Genomic DNA, 13323 nt, shown 5'->3' on the forward strand with positions numbered 1-13323 from the left:
TTTTTTTATGTATTTTATTGTACTTCAGATGAAGGCTTACAGAACAAATAGTTTCTCATGAAACAGTAGTACACATGTTGTTTTATGACATTGGTTAACAACCCCACAACATATTAACCCTCTATAACTTCTCAACCTTTTTTTTTTGGTGAAAATACACATAGCCAAAGATACACCATTTCAAAAATTTCTACATCGCATTTTATATTTTGAATTCTTCTTACTTGTGTTCCTTTTTACATGTGTGGATTTTTCTATTGAAAATTATGTTAAACTGTCAGTACAGTCTGGTTTTTAAGGGTCTTTATTGATAGTGATTGTACATCAGTTTGTATTCAGCATATCTGTGTGTTGAGAAGTGGTTTTTGGTGCTTAAAGAGCATCTAACTTGGATCCTTGAAAAACTCTGACATAAGGCAGTCTTTAAGAAAACTTGTTTTCCTATATGAGGGAATCCACATGAAGTTAAGGTCCCCGAGGTATTATTATAAGCTCACATTACATTAATTACTTTTGGCTCTGTCTTTTTAAAGCCAAATTAGCCTTTGGTTATTTTTCTGTTGGCATTGAGTATGAATTTTGTAGTCTGCTAATGGACGTTTACAATTTTCAGTTTTGTTTTTACAGCAAAAAAGATTACTCATAAAGGTATAAAGTTTTAGAGTACATGTCCACAGATTTCTCTGTGTAAGACCATTTCTGTCCCCAAGATGTTGTCTATTTTGCTCTCTGCTTATATGGTACGTTTCACCATCTTGAAAAGAAAGTGATTCAGTAAAGGTAAATAGGATGCTTGTAGTGAATCAGAATCCTTTTTAATTCATTTCATAATGATAAATATGTCATAAAATAACCAAAGGTAGGTAATAAAGTTAATGTGAAAGATGGACAACATAAAACGCAACTACTCTGTGTAGTCTTTCTACCTCTGGGTTGAGTTTATTTCTGTTCACTTTTGTGGTGCTAGACATCGATGGCTATTTTAGCCTGATACCTAACTTCTGAAATGGTCACAGTATAAATTGCTTGTTCTTCCCTATGCTTTTAGGCTAGGCCTTCATGATACTAATAGTATGTTTTTAACCTTATTAGTAGACCAACAAAAAGTCAGAGACAGGCTAGACTGCTGGTGTTGTTATGACTGAAGTCTCTTAGGACTATCAGAGAACATGAGAATCGGAATGTTAGGGCTGGAGGCAAGTCTGTCCCTCAGCTGGGCCAGCCCCAGAGTGTGCAGTGTGGCGGCGTAGTCTTGCCTGTTAATTGCTCGGCATCAAGACCTCTTGACTCCCATTCCTCACGCTACTTCCAACAAATTGTCTTAAGATAAAGGAATGGGGTGGGGGAGGGGACATAGCACCAAAATTGTGAGCATTTTAGTCTGATCGTTAAAGACAACTTTTACTTAGAAGGTTACCAAATATGGAAGGAAGAAGTTATTGAACTAGTAAGTATATATTTGAGAATTTGACATTTAAGTGAACTATTTTGATATGGAAAAGTTTAATAGATAATAAAGGGCAATCTTCATGATTTTTGGAATAAATCCTTTACCTCCTAAAGTGATTAACTCAAATGAAAGATCAGAGTTTGAATTTGAGAACTAAAATGTTTATATAACAAGATACTAGGGTCCTATTTAGCAACAGAAGTTTTGCATGATTACATACATAGACATATTCTTTTTCAACATACATGTTCTATTTTCTTAGTCTTTTAAGGTATAATCACTTGTACTGCCCTGTTTCTTTTACTGAAAGGAGGAAAGGATATCATTCAGGTTTTCCTTTTCCTTCCATCCTACTGAGAAACTTGGGGGTCAGAGTACAGAGGGCCCACTCAGCCTTTTATCCATCAGAGGGAACCCCAGAACTGGATGTTAGTTTCTATAAGAGCATAAACCCCAGGCTTTCTTGTTTAAGGAGATATGCTTTAATTTTCTGGGTGTAAATAATGACCCGCTTATATTTTTATACTGAAATGCCATTGGGATAAAAGAAATCACCATTGTGAATAGGATAAAGTTGATAGGGTGTATTTCTTTAGAAATTGCCTCTTTTCCTTGACCAGGGCGATGAAGATTTGTTGCTTGACAATGCAAGTCAGACATCTTTTGAAACTGCAAACAGAGAAGCAGCAAAGAGACGGAACTTGCCTAAGCCTGTCACCAAAGTTTCACCCCCTGCTGAACAGCCCCCACAGAAGAAGGTTCGTTACGGCATGCCTCCTCACGGAATTGTATCAGTGTGCTGTGGGGGTATCGTTCTCTGAGCCAAGTGGTATATTGGTGAAGATTAGAACTGGCTTTTAATCCTGATGGTGTCTTCTTACTGCCTTACAAAGTGATCAGCTTCATTAAGTATCACTTTCCCTGTTCAATAGTAATACTAACGTTTTGAATCAAACTTAGAGGCAAGCTATGAAGGTAAATGATAATATGTTTAGAAAACATTCCGTTCTTTTTGAGGAATTAATTTGAAGAAATGGAAAATAATGTTTACTGAGGAAAACATCTTATTAGGCAGTTTAAGACATCACGAAGCCATATTTAGTGCGTGGCTAATACTGCTTTTAACATGAGGGCGTACTTTTCTTCACTGGCCCTTCTAGGAAACTGGTTAGCAGCTGTTCACTTTGTAACAGATGGTGCCCAGGTTTATTATTCCTGCTTTTCTGCTTTCAAATCTTTAATCCCTAAATTGACTCTGAGTTGGAGCTGGAAAAAGTTGGAAATAAAAAATCTGTTTTTACTGACTTAGGGAAAGCTGGAAGGCTATCTATTCACTTAAAGCAGTTTTTAATGTATTGCTTCTCAGCCTGAGATTCCCTGGTCCCATAGTAGTCCTTAAGGGTGGGAATAAGGTGGTTGAACCGTTTCTAGTATTTAAAAAAGAAAAACCTAATGAACTGCGTGGATTAATTAAACATTCAGATTTCTTTGCTTCTTGCTAATAACACTCATTGTTACATGCTGATGGTAAATTGTGGTTGACAGTCATAAATGCTTTTGATATCAAAGGGAAACAAATGGTTTATTTTTTGATAAATGCAGTTTGTTAGATAAAATGTTATAAAACATGGAATCTTTGGTATTAAAAACTAAAAAAAGTCCCTGGAGTGAAATGGTTGGTAACAGGTGTTTCAGTGAGAGGTACTGGTCTGGACATCCTGTTATTTAACAGATTAACAGAAATAGGGAAACATGAGTCAATGTTGAAAGAAACCACAGTGAATGGTTGCTACTAGTTCTTTCCTCGAAGGGACAGTGAGGACAAGTGTGCACTCGTGTTAAAATGTATGAATGCATGAGCCTGAATAATTTGGGGTCTTATTGAATGTAGTTCATGTTAATATTTACCTTCTGTTGCTTTTAATAATACTTATGTGTACAGTATCTGGGAACTTCATAAAAATAAAATTCTTTAAATGTGTGTAGATTAGTACTGTCATTGCAAATCCCATTTTTATGATGTTATTAACACAAGGTTGCTTACCCAAAAACATTTAGCTCTCATTCTTGTTCTGTAGGTGTATACTAAAAGAGGGATTTTGTTAAGCTTAGATGTGTCTAAACTCTATACTCTTCCTATAATTTTTTTCTCTTTGAAAATGCTGACATTCCTGGTACCAATACTTAATTTTCCTTAGGTTCTTGATTTACCTGAAGAACCTCCTGAAGCAGCTGAAGAAGTAAGCTTCTTTTTATTCTTTCTTCTTTTCTTTGTTTAAGCGCAAGTAAATATGTCTTACCTAAAGTTGGGCTTGGAGTCCCTGGGTAGCCAAACTGTTTCAGCGCTCGACGACTAGCCAAAAGGATGGCAGTTCAGACTACTCAGAGGCACCTCGGAAGACAGGCCTGGTGATGTTTCTGAAAGGTCATAGTCTTGAAAACTCTGTGGAGCAGTTCTGCTCTGCACACATGGGGTCGCCATGCGTTGGAATTGACTTGACTGCAACTGACAACAATTAACAGCAAAGCTGAGTTTAGAAAGAAAAGATGGCTTAAGTGCTTCTGTGACTCCACTGAAGTTAGGTCTTGTTTTAAATATGGTATAATATGAATCTCCTCAGTCTGAGTCCTGTTTTGGAAGCTGCTGTCTGCTGACTTTGTTTTTAGAGCCCACCCACAGCATCAGGCAGAGATAGGGTACGTGGGCTTTTCCAAAACTTTAGGTCAGCAAATGAGTTACTTAGACGGAATTGTAATCAGTAGATGACTTCAAATTGTAGGTCTCCCCTTAAAAAAGGGAAAAGAGAGCAGCTGTGCTGTAGACGTTTTAAGAGATGGTTGCTGCTTGGGTGGCTGAGCTGCCTTCCTGCCATTGCCTGGCGGAGTGAGACAGGCCACTAATGGACGGGAACACGCCAAGTCATTTAGGCAACAAATGTAGAAGGAAAGGCCCCCGCCCTCGTGGCTTTCCATTTCACAGCACTCAACTCTCCTTGAAAACCATTTTTCATGCAACCATAAAAGCAACTGAGAGGGTCTCATTTTTGTCAACACACTTGCCACATTTAATCTTAGTACTTTGGAAGTCTGAGGAAAACCTGAAAGCTGTACAAAAATAAGGACAATGAAATGTGCAATCTGGATACCCCCAGGAGAAACACAAGTGTTTTCTTTAAAGACCTTGAATTCAGCCCTTGCTGTATGTGACAAATTCATGCCTGTGATGTCTGTCCTAACTCTTCTCCATCCTTGTGTCTCTTCAAGCTCTGGTATCCACGACCATCATGTTATAATACAGGAGTAGTTAAATGTAGCTCAGGGAGCGCTCTTTCTGAACTCTCCCTGGCTTTGAGGCACATGGCATTATCCCTCCATAACAGCAGTTTGACTCGACAGCAACTAATAACAGTATATTATATATACCTATAAACTATACATATAATTTGTGGGCTGTGATCCTAAGCGTAGTGGCTGTGACGCTATAATAATGAGCCATATGACAGAATTCTTGCTATAGTGGAAGCGTGGTTGGCTTCAGGAACACACTAATGGATGAGGAAACTAATGACCTGAAAAATAAGTAATGCACTTCTGACTTAAGCAATACACCTTGACTTATTCATTGCCTATTATATATTTAGTATCATAGCGATCCATAGAGTTCTAAAATATTAACATGGTTTAAGATTTTTAAAACGATGGAAGGAAATAACTCATGGTGGTCCAGAATCAACAGCAGAATATTCACGTTACTGTTTTACCTTTTTCAAAATTATTGTGGTGAAAACACAATTCAACAAGGTTTTTCCATGTATAGTTCAGTGACACTGATTACATTCTTTAAGTTGTACAACCGTTCTCCCTATTCTTTTCCAAATTATTCTACCAACATTAACATAAACAACCCCCCCCCTTCCACCCGTGGTAGCCATTAACACTTTTTGGTTTCTATATATTTGCTTATTTCATGTAAGTGAGATCATACAGTATTTGTGCTTTTGTGACTGACTTATTTTGCTCAGCATGTTGTTTTCAAGGTCTTAAGAGCTTGGCTGCTCACCAAAAGGTCGGCAGTTGGAATTCACCAGCTGCTCCTTGGAAACCCTCTGGGGCGGTTCTGCTGTACTGTAGTGTTGCTGTGAGTCGGAACCGACTTGACGGCAACAGGTTAATAGGAATAGGAGTTGTCCCTGGGTGGCACAGACAGTTAAGCACTCAACCACTAGCCGAAAGGTTGGTGGTTCAAACCCACCCAGAGGCACCTTGGAAGACGGGCCTGGCAATCTGCTTCTGAAAGAGGACAGCCTCGAAAACCCTGTGGAGCACAGTTCTACTCTGAGACACGAGGTCGCCATGACTTGCAAGCGACGTGATAGCAATGGCTTTGGTTTTTTAACAGTAGTAGTAGTGTGAGTAACGAGTGACGGGTTGAAATTCCTTTTGGATATTTTTATTCCTCAGGTAGTTACTGTTGCTCTCCGGTGTCCGAGCGGACGTGTCCTGAGGAGGAGGTTTTTGAAGTCTTGCAGTTCGCAGGTGAGGAAATGAGTAAGCTGAGAAGTAGCTTCTGGTGGATCTGACAGTAGCTTCTGGTGGATCTGACAGTAGCTTATTTACGTGCAGTGGGGAGTCTGCTACTTCCCCAGATGAGGATGAAGGCGTATGTGTACTGTATGTTGCAGAAACTTGGATGACTGGGCGTGCTGGGCCTTTCGGAACTGCACTATCGTCTGCATTAAAGCTTTGTTCAGTTTTTCCTTTCCCTGTTTTTTTTTTTCTTTTTTGTTTGTTGTTTTGGTTTTATTCCATTTTCACAGCTTGGTGGCTAAGATGCTTTTTTCAAATCCTTAGGAAGTCACCAGCATTGACTTTGTTTCCATTATTCCCTGATGGATTATTAACCTAAATTCCACTGCTTCTATATAATTTTTAGATCATTCTCAAGGAGCTTGTTTCCTTTGGTCCAAATAGATTTTTCCTTATTAAAAAAAAAAGAAAAAAAACTGTTTTCATTAGCAACAATTTGGAAAACAGAAAAGCAGACAGAAATAAAACTGAGATCTGCAGTGTAACACTGAAGCCAATTACTAACACTTCAGTGTATTTTGATTTTTAAGTGCATTTAAACATAATTACGTGTGTAAATGTAAACAATTTTCAATCCTGATTGTTGCCTTTAACTCCCTATGACAAGAATGCTATAAACCATAATGGAAAATACTGATAGATTTGACTACAAAATAAAATAAAAATTTAAGGACAGAAACCCCGTAAAGCTAAAGGACAAACTTGGAAAAAACGTCTGTACTGTGTGTGTGTAATAGTGCCAGTTTTTATCTGGAGCTTATACAAATCAAGTGAAAGGGCAACACTTCAGCAGAATAGCAGGTGAAAACGTGTAGGGTTTTCCAAAGAAAAACAAGTAACAAATAAAAATGTGAAAAAATGTTTGGCCTCGCTTAGAATCGAAGTGCAAATTAAAATGAGACACCATTTTTAACCCGTCAGAATGTCAAAGATTAAAAAAAAGGATATCCGTTTTTGGCAAGTGTGTGGGAAAAACAGGGATTCTTATAAGTTGTGAAGGTGAATGTAAATTAAGCTAGTGTTCCTATGGAAGAATTTAGCAGTATATATTTTTAAAATACTTTAACCTATTTATTGAATAGTCTTTCCACTCCCTTCTGGGTGAGACACTAACTTGTTAAATGCCTCTGCTGTGTGCAGGTGCCAGTTGTCCCTGGGCCTCCTCTGAAACAAAAGGTATCAGAGGTTATTAGCTTCTCTGTTCCTTTAAACTCTCCGAAGTTTCTTTGAAAGTCGTGGAAGCTCTGTTTCATTACTTCTAAGGGCATGATTTAATGAAAGAACTATAAAAGATCACGGAGAGGGACACAGTGTGCACAAGTATTTGGTAATAACTAAGGTTTTTATCTTTTAGGTCTTACTTGACTGGATGATGAAAATTGGTTACCACACATCCCTATATAGCCTTTCTACCTCCTTTCCCAGAAGGCCACTGGAAGTGGAGGGAAGTTGGACACTGGAGGATGTAGGAATAACTGTGGATACAGTACTCAATGTGGAAGAGAAAGAGCAGAGCAACTAATTAAGAAATGAGAACTACCTGTTCTACATAAAATCAGTTATGCCATGACCTTACAGGACAATAAAGGATTCAATTAAAATTTTGCCATGCTTTGATTGAGTTAAAGGTCAGACTGTGGAAGCCAGCCTCCAAGATGGCCTCATGGCCCCTCTCCTGGTATTCATACCTTTGTTCTGTCCTCTCCCACAGCGTACCAGAGTTGATCTGTGTGACCAGCAGAATTAACCAAAAGTGATGGTATGTCCCTTCTTAGATTAGGCTGCAAGGGACTGCAGCTTCTGTCTTGTCTCTGATCACTTGTTCTGGGGGCAGGGGGAAAGCATGTTGTGAGCAACCCCGTGTCACAGAACTGAAGCTTCGTGAGTGAGCATGGAGTGAATCCTCCAGCCCCAGTTCAGATCCTCAGACTGCAGCCTACCAACAGAGACCCTGAGCCAGAACCACTCAGTTAAGCTGCTCCTGGATTCCTGACTCAAAAACTGCGGAAGATAATAATAAATGCTGTGTTAAGCTGAAAAGTTTTGGGGAAATTTGTTACATGACAAAAGATAACTAGTACAGGAAATAATCACGGCATTGTTCCCCCAACAGTACAAAGAGGTCCTTAGGAATAACTTTTACTTTTCTGGGTCGAGTCTTCGGTTTCTCGGGCCACTGACTTCTCTTAATCAGGGTTCCTTTCAGAGATTCAGTAAAGCTTCCACTGTTCATTCAAACAGACTCACATGCAAATAGAAATGCAAAAAGAAAAAGGAGGAGCATTTCCACATCTACCTATTTTGATCACAGACTTGCACAGGCTCTATTTTCAGTGGTTCTTCAGCATCCAATTCCAAGGATTCTGATTCCAGAAAATGATTATCACCATTTAAAAAAATTTATTTTAAACAGCCAAAATTGCAGTAATCAACAAATATATTCTAAAATTTGTGGAATAAATCCCCTCCCCCGCCCAGTTTTTAACACAAAAATCATTCGGGCCATTTCTTGGGAATACAGACATTTTTCTTGAACACACACGAAGAAAAAACACTTGATGGTATGTACAATTAAAGGGCTAAAAACAGATGCTTAATTGTCTCCTTGGTTACAAAAGCAGTGTTCTTGCTTTGAATTTAGGGACAGGAGCTATTGATGACTTAAAAGGCATCGATATATACAGACTATCTCCAAGAGACGGATTTAACGCTCAGATTAACACTATTAGTAAATCTTTAGAATCCTGGTTAATAATATTCTTTGTACTATAACCATCTTGCAATGAGTTGGGAAAATTAAAACTATGATTAAGGAATTAAGCTTTTCAAGGTGTGATGATGGTGGTGTGGTTAGGTAAGAGAGAGGAAAGCCTTATCTCTGAAGATGCATACAGCAATATGATAGGAAATATGGCTAAAATTTGCTTCAAAATTATCAGTGGTGGTGGTGGGACAGTAGGTAGAGATATAGATGAATAAATGTGAAGCTGACAGGTACAGAGGGATACATTAGACTCTAGTTTTCTATGATAAAATGTTAAAAAGTATCAATAGGCTTAAAAGGGCAAACTTGAAAATTAGTCAAGTTATATGTGAAAAATAATGACTTAAATAGCTTTAGGGTTTTTTTTGTTTGTTTTTTTTTGTCAGTGGAGGCTTGCGTGTTGCTATGATGCTGAACAGGTTTCAGAGGAGCTTCCAGACTAAGATAGACTAGGCCTAGTGATCTACTTCTGAAAATGAGCCGGTGAAAATCCTATGGTAACAATGGTAAGCTCCCACTGCGCACAGGGGGAGGCTACTCAATAGCAACCAGCGAGGTTTTTTTTAACGGTCCCGGGGAAAACAAATCTGAATCCTCTTTCCACTTAGCCTGTTTGCTATTATCTTCAATAACATCCTTCAGTGAAGAAGTAAAAATTTTAAACGACCTGTGTATTCTGTAGAGGGTCAGCAAAACAGAGCAAGACCCTTAACGAGATGGATCGGACACAGTGGCTGCCAATGATGGGCTCAAACACAGCAATGATTGTGAGGATGATACGGGACTGGGCGGTGTTTCATTCTGTTGCAAATAGGGTCACTATGAATCAGAACTGACTTGACAGCACCTGACAACAACACAGGCTATTCTAAGTTATTTTCAAAATACAGGAAGGACTGCAAAAGCTGGAACCTGTGTCAGGGCAAAAACCTGTCGGAGAAGGAAAACTAAAATACTGTTCACTAATAGTGATGGAAAAGTGTTAAGACTGCACCCTGTTAAAGGCGGGAAACCTGCGAGACCCAGCAAAACAAGGCAGTGCCGTTGAGTTCCGGCACCTACAGGTTTCACTGTAATATGCAGTAAAAACGAGGAGGAGTGCACTGACGTTAATAATGGAAGAGAGCCCCTGAATACCGCTGAGGCATTACCTATATACCCTCAAGGTTATAGCAGCTCTAGCCCACCAGCCATGTATCCCTATTTAAACAACTTCCCTTCATTTTATTACTCTTTATCTCTGTTCATGATTTACTGGGTAAGTAAACTCTTTCCCTTCCTGAATGCACTGATGAGGGAGAGCTACCCATCTGAGTTGAGTAATGCAAGAGATGCCAGCATCAAAAGAACACATAAATGCTGTTGTGACTCATTCTGTTATGACTGTGGCACTAATGGGCATTTTGTTGTGGGGAGAAAAGGAAAAAGCTGGACTTTTAAAGGAAATTTTTAAACTAAAAAAAAAGAAATTCCCCTTTAAAAGGGGGAACCAGCTTTAGTCAGCTAACTGCTCTACAAGCTGAAAATCAGAGCCTAAAAATAAGTTCTAAATCTCACCAGCATTTCTGGACTTCTACTTAGGACGTAAAACACGGCAAAGAACGTTGCTCCCACCCTACCATCAAGGAAAGCCTAGATGATCTACAAAATCGTAACCTGAGCCCTGAGAGCTGAAGTCGCAAAGCAAACACATAAACTGAGAAGAGGCATACTGCACTCCAAGCAGAGGCAGGATACAGACTCTTACTTTTGGCAGAGTATAGGAGAAGTGGCTGCTACACAAGGAGCTGAGAAAAATTCAGCTGAGATTGTAACAAATCTACAAGCCAGAGGTGGGCAAGTGCATCAGTTTGGAACAGGACTGGCTATTTAATCTGTGGTGCTCATTGCAAAGCGAAAATGAAGGGACCCTTATATTCAACAGTTATTAAGAATTTCAAAATGGTGACAACAGAACATTAAACCAAGTGAGGAACCCCTCCAAGTGTGAGGTCCCATGTGACTACACAAGTATCATACCATGAAGCCAGCCCAGCTTTGGACTAGCTGGGGGCCTCAGACACAAGGGGAGCTCATACTTGATTGAAAGCTCTTCTCCATGGCCTCTACTAGGTGTCCATGAGAACAAATGAGTCCAGTGCAGAAGATCAGAGAGAGCCAATCTTGGTGCAAATACAGAGGAGGCAATTTGTGGCTGCAAGGGAACAAGCACAAAATCCCACTAGCTCCCTGGTACCTTTCTCCATACAAAGCCAAAAATTTTAAGCTACAGAGTGAGACAGAGCAGATATTATGGCTCACAGGGCACTGGCAAAGATATACTGCTTTTGAAGAAGAAGTAGAAGCAAAAGCCATTTCTCTCTCCCTGGACACAAGCAAAGATTTATCACTACTGGGGGCATAAGTAGAAGCAAAATTTTTCTACCACTTAGGGAAGAGATACACAGAGAGAGCAAAGAAATGTATCTAAACCTAACCATACCAATAATCACATTAAATGTAAATGATCTAAATACTCCAGTTAAAAGTGTCAGATTGGATTTTAAAAAAAAAAAAAAGAAAGGTCCGACTATATGCTAACTACAAGTAACAGTGGTAAGTGATAAATACCTACAAAAATCTATTACTACTACCACCGGAGGTGTGATAGGAAATTCTCATCTGAAACCAAACACAGATACAAGGCAAAATTTGGCTACCACAGGTAGGAGGAGCAGAAATGCTACGAAAAACTCACCTCTGAAGCCAAAGCACAAAGGGCCTGCCTAAGATTGAGGCTGAACTGGGACAACAGAGAACCTTACTGGCTCCCATTATGAACCTACCATAAAGTAACAAGTAACTACTGTGGCGAGAGACCAATTTAGTCCAGTTTTTAAAAATTTCTTTCCAGCTATGTAACATTTTATAGTGTTAGCATTCAATTCATACTCTGTATTTTTAATTATCTCAATGTAACTGCCTATTACATTCGGAGACTTTACCTCAAGTTTCAATAACAGTTAAGCTTTCATTTAATGCATACCACAGTAAATGAATATTTTTGTTTAAAATGGAATTTATTTGCTCAGTACACCAAATAGGATGCAAGCACTATCATGACAAATATACAGAAATATGCAGATCAACATAAAATAGTAATTTAGTTTAAATGAAGGGAAATCTCTTTAAATGTTATGACAACATACTCCCAAGAAGAATCTTTTCCTCAGTTAATTATACATTTCAATAAAATAAAGGATAATGGATTAAGTGGAAGTTAGCTTGTGAATTTTCCTTAAAAATAAAATCCCAACTTTATTAATTCATGCCAGTTAAACACTATAACTAAAATCTCAACTAAGTGCAAAAGGAGATGAAGGATTAGTTACCTTTTTTGTTTGAACAGTCCAGAGGAAAATGGTTATTACAAATACAGCAGGCAAGCTGTTAGACTGACTGATCTAGAACATAGTGCTGTACTGAACTTCAGTCTAAACTGTGCTAAATGTTCATCATTAGTATGGCACATTTTGGTCCATGATGTGGTTTAATGCCAAGACAGATCCCAATTTGTTACACAAACACATCGATTACTGTTGCTTTTTCTGTTTTTAAATATATACGTATCTTAAAAAGCCAGGTATACTTCCACATAGAAAGGCAGGTTTTCCCTGGAGCAATTCACAGGAAGTAGTCAGGGGTGCGCCGGGTAACATGAGGCTCTCCACGACGAGGCGCTGGGTCAAACTGAAGGCTACAAATGGCAAAAAAAAAAAAAGAAAAAAGAAAATTTTATTTTGCAGGCCAAAAAATCAATAAAGAACAAGACACTGTAGTAGAAAAAAGTAGTTCTATGCCCCTACCTCTACAGTGTTGATTCTGACTGGAATGACCATGGACAAGTCACTGAGTTTAGTGCCTTTTCATCATAAAACTACTTCACGGTGCTACAGTGAGAATTTTAGTAGATGAAATGTCTGGTTTGGTGTCTCGCATAAATGGTTTGCAATATTATTATCAGTGATATTTTATTAGTATAGGATCCTATACAGAACAAAAGGAGCCCTGGTGGCACCATGGTTAAAGTGATCGACTGTTATACGAAAGGTCAGCAGTTCGAAACCACCCGCGGCTCTGTGGGAGAGAGATGTGGCAGTTTACTTCTGTACAGATTTACAGCCTTGGAAACCCTATGGGGTTGCTATGAGTTTGAATCGACTTGGTGGCAGTGGGTTTGGTTTGGTTTTGATACAGACCAAGGATACATATGCCCCACAGCAACGTAAGTAGGAAGTCTACTTTTAGGGTATGCATTTTACTCAGGTAAAGAAGGGCAGCCTTAAAAGTATTATTTGACCAAATATACGTTCTTTCCTCCCACACCATTACTGATGGGAACATACTTAAGCACTGGGGCGAATGGGAAGGTTAGCCATCACTGATCCAAACCATTCAATTCAGAAAATTTACATCTAAAGTAATGATAATTCAGGCAGCAATGACCAATAGAAAAAATTATTACAACAATTTTTTTAAAATT

General features: G+C 38.7%; 2 protein-coding genes across 3 annotated transcripts in view; one reads left to right on the forward strand and one right to left on the reverse strand.

The window, feature by feature from the left end:
- The window catches only part of UBXN8 (UBX domain protein 8), a 20382-nt gene extending 10826 nt beyond the window's left edge, over positions 1-9556 (forward strand). For both annotated transcript variants that reach the window (XM_023737830.1, XM_004383384.2), the window contains 4 exons: positions 2071-2208; positions 3649-3690; positions 5912-5986; positions 7392-9556. In XM_023737830.1, the coding sequence (XP_023593598.1) occupies positions 2071-2208; positions 3649-3690; positions 5912-5986; positions 7392-7559 (423 nt within the window). In that variant the 3' untranslated portion in view covers positions 7560-9556. The remainder of the gene's footprint in view (positions 1-2070; positions 2209-3648; positions 3691-5911; positions 5987-7391) is intronic.
- A 2285-nt stretch (positions 9557-11841) lies between these two features.
- PPP2CB (protein phosphatase 2 catalytic subunit beta) overlaps positions 11842-13323 on the reverse strand; it is a 31360-nt gene continuing 29878 nt past the window's right edge. The window contains exon 7 of the mRNA XM_004383385.2: positions 11842-12537. Within this exon, the coding sequence (XP_004383442.1) occupies positions 12465-12537 (73 nt within the window). The 3' untranslated portion in view covers positions 11842-12464. The remainder of the gene's footprint in view (positions 12538-13323) is intronic.

The sequence above is a fragment of the Trichechus manatus genome, unplaced genomic scaffold, assembly GCF_000243295.1.
Source record: "Trichechus manatus latirostris isolate Lorelei unplaced genomic scaffold, TriManLat1.0 scaffold00109, whole genome shotgun sequence".
Classification (NCBI taxonomy): domain Eukaryota; kingdom Metazoa; phylum Chordata; class Mammalia; order Sirenia; family Trichechidae; genus Trichechus; species Trichechus manatus.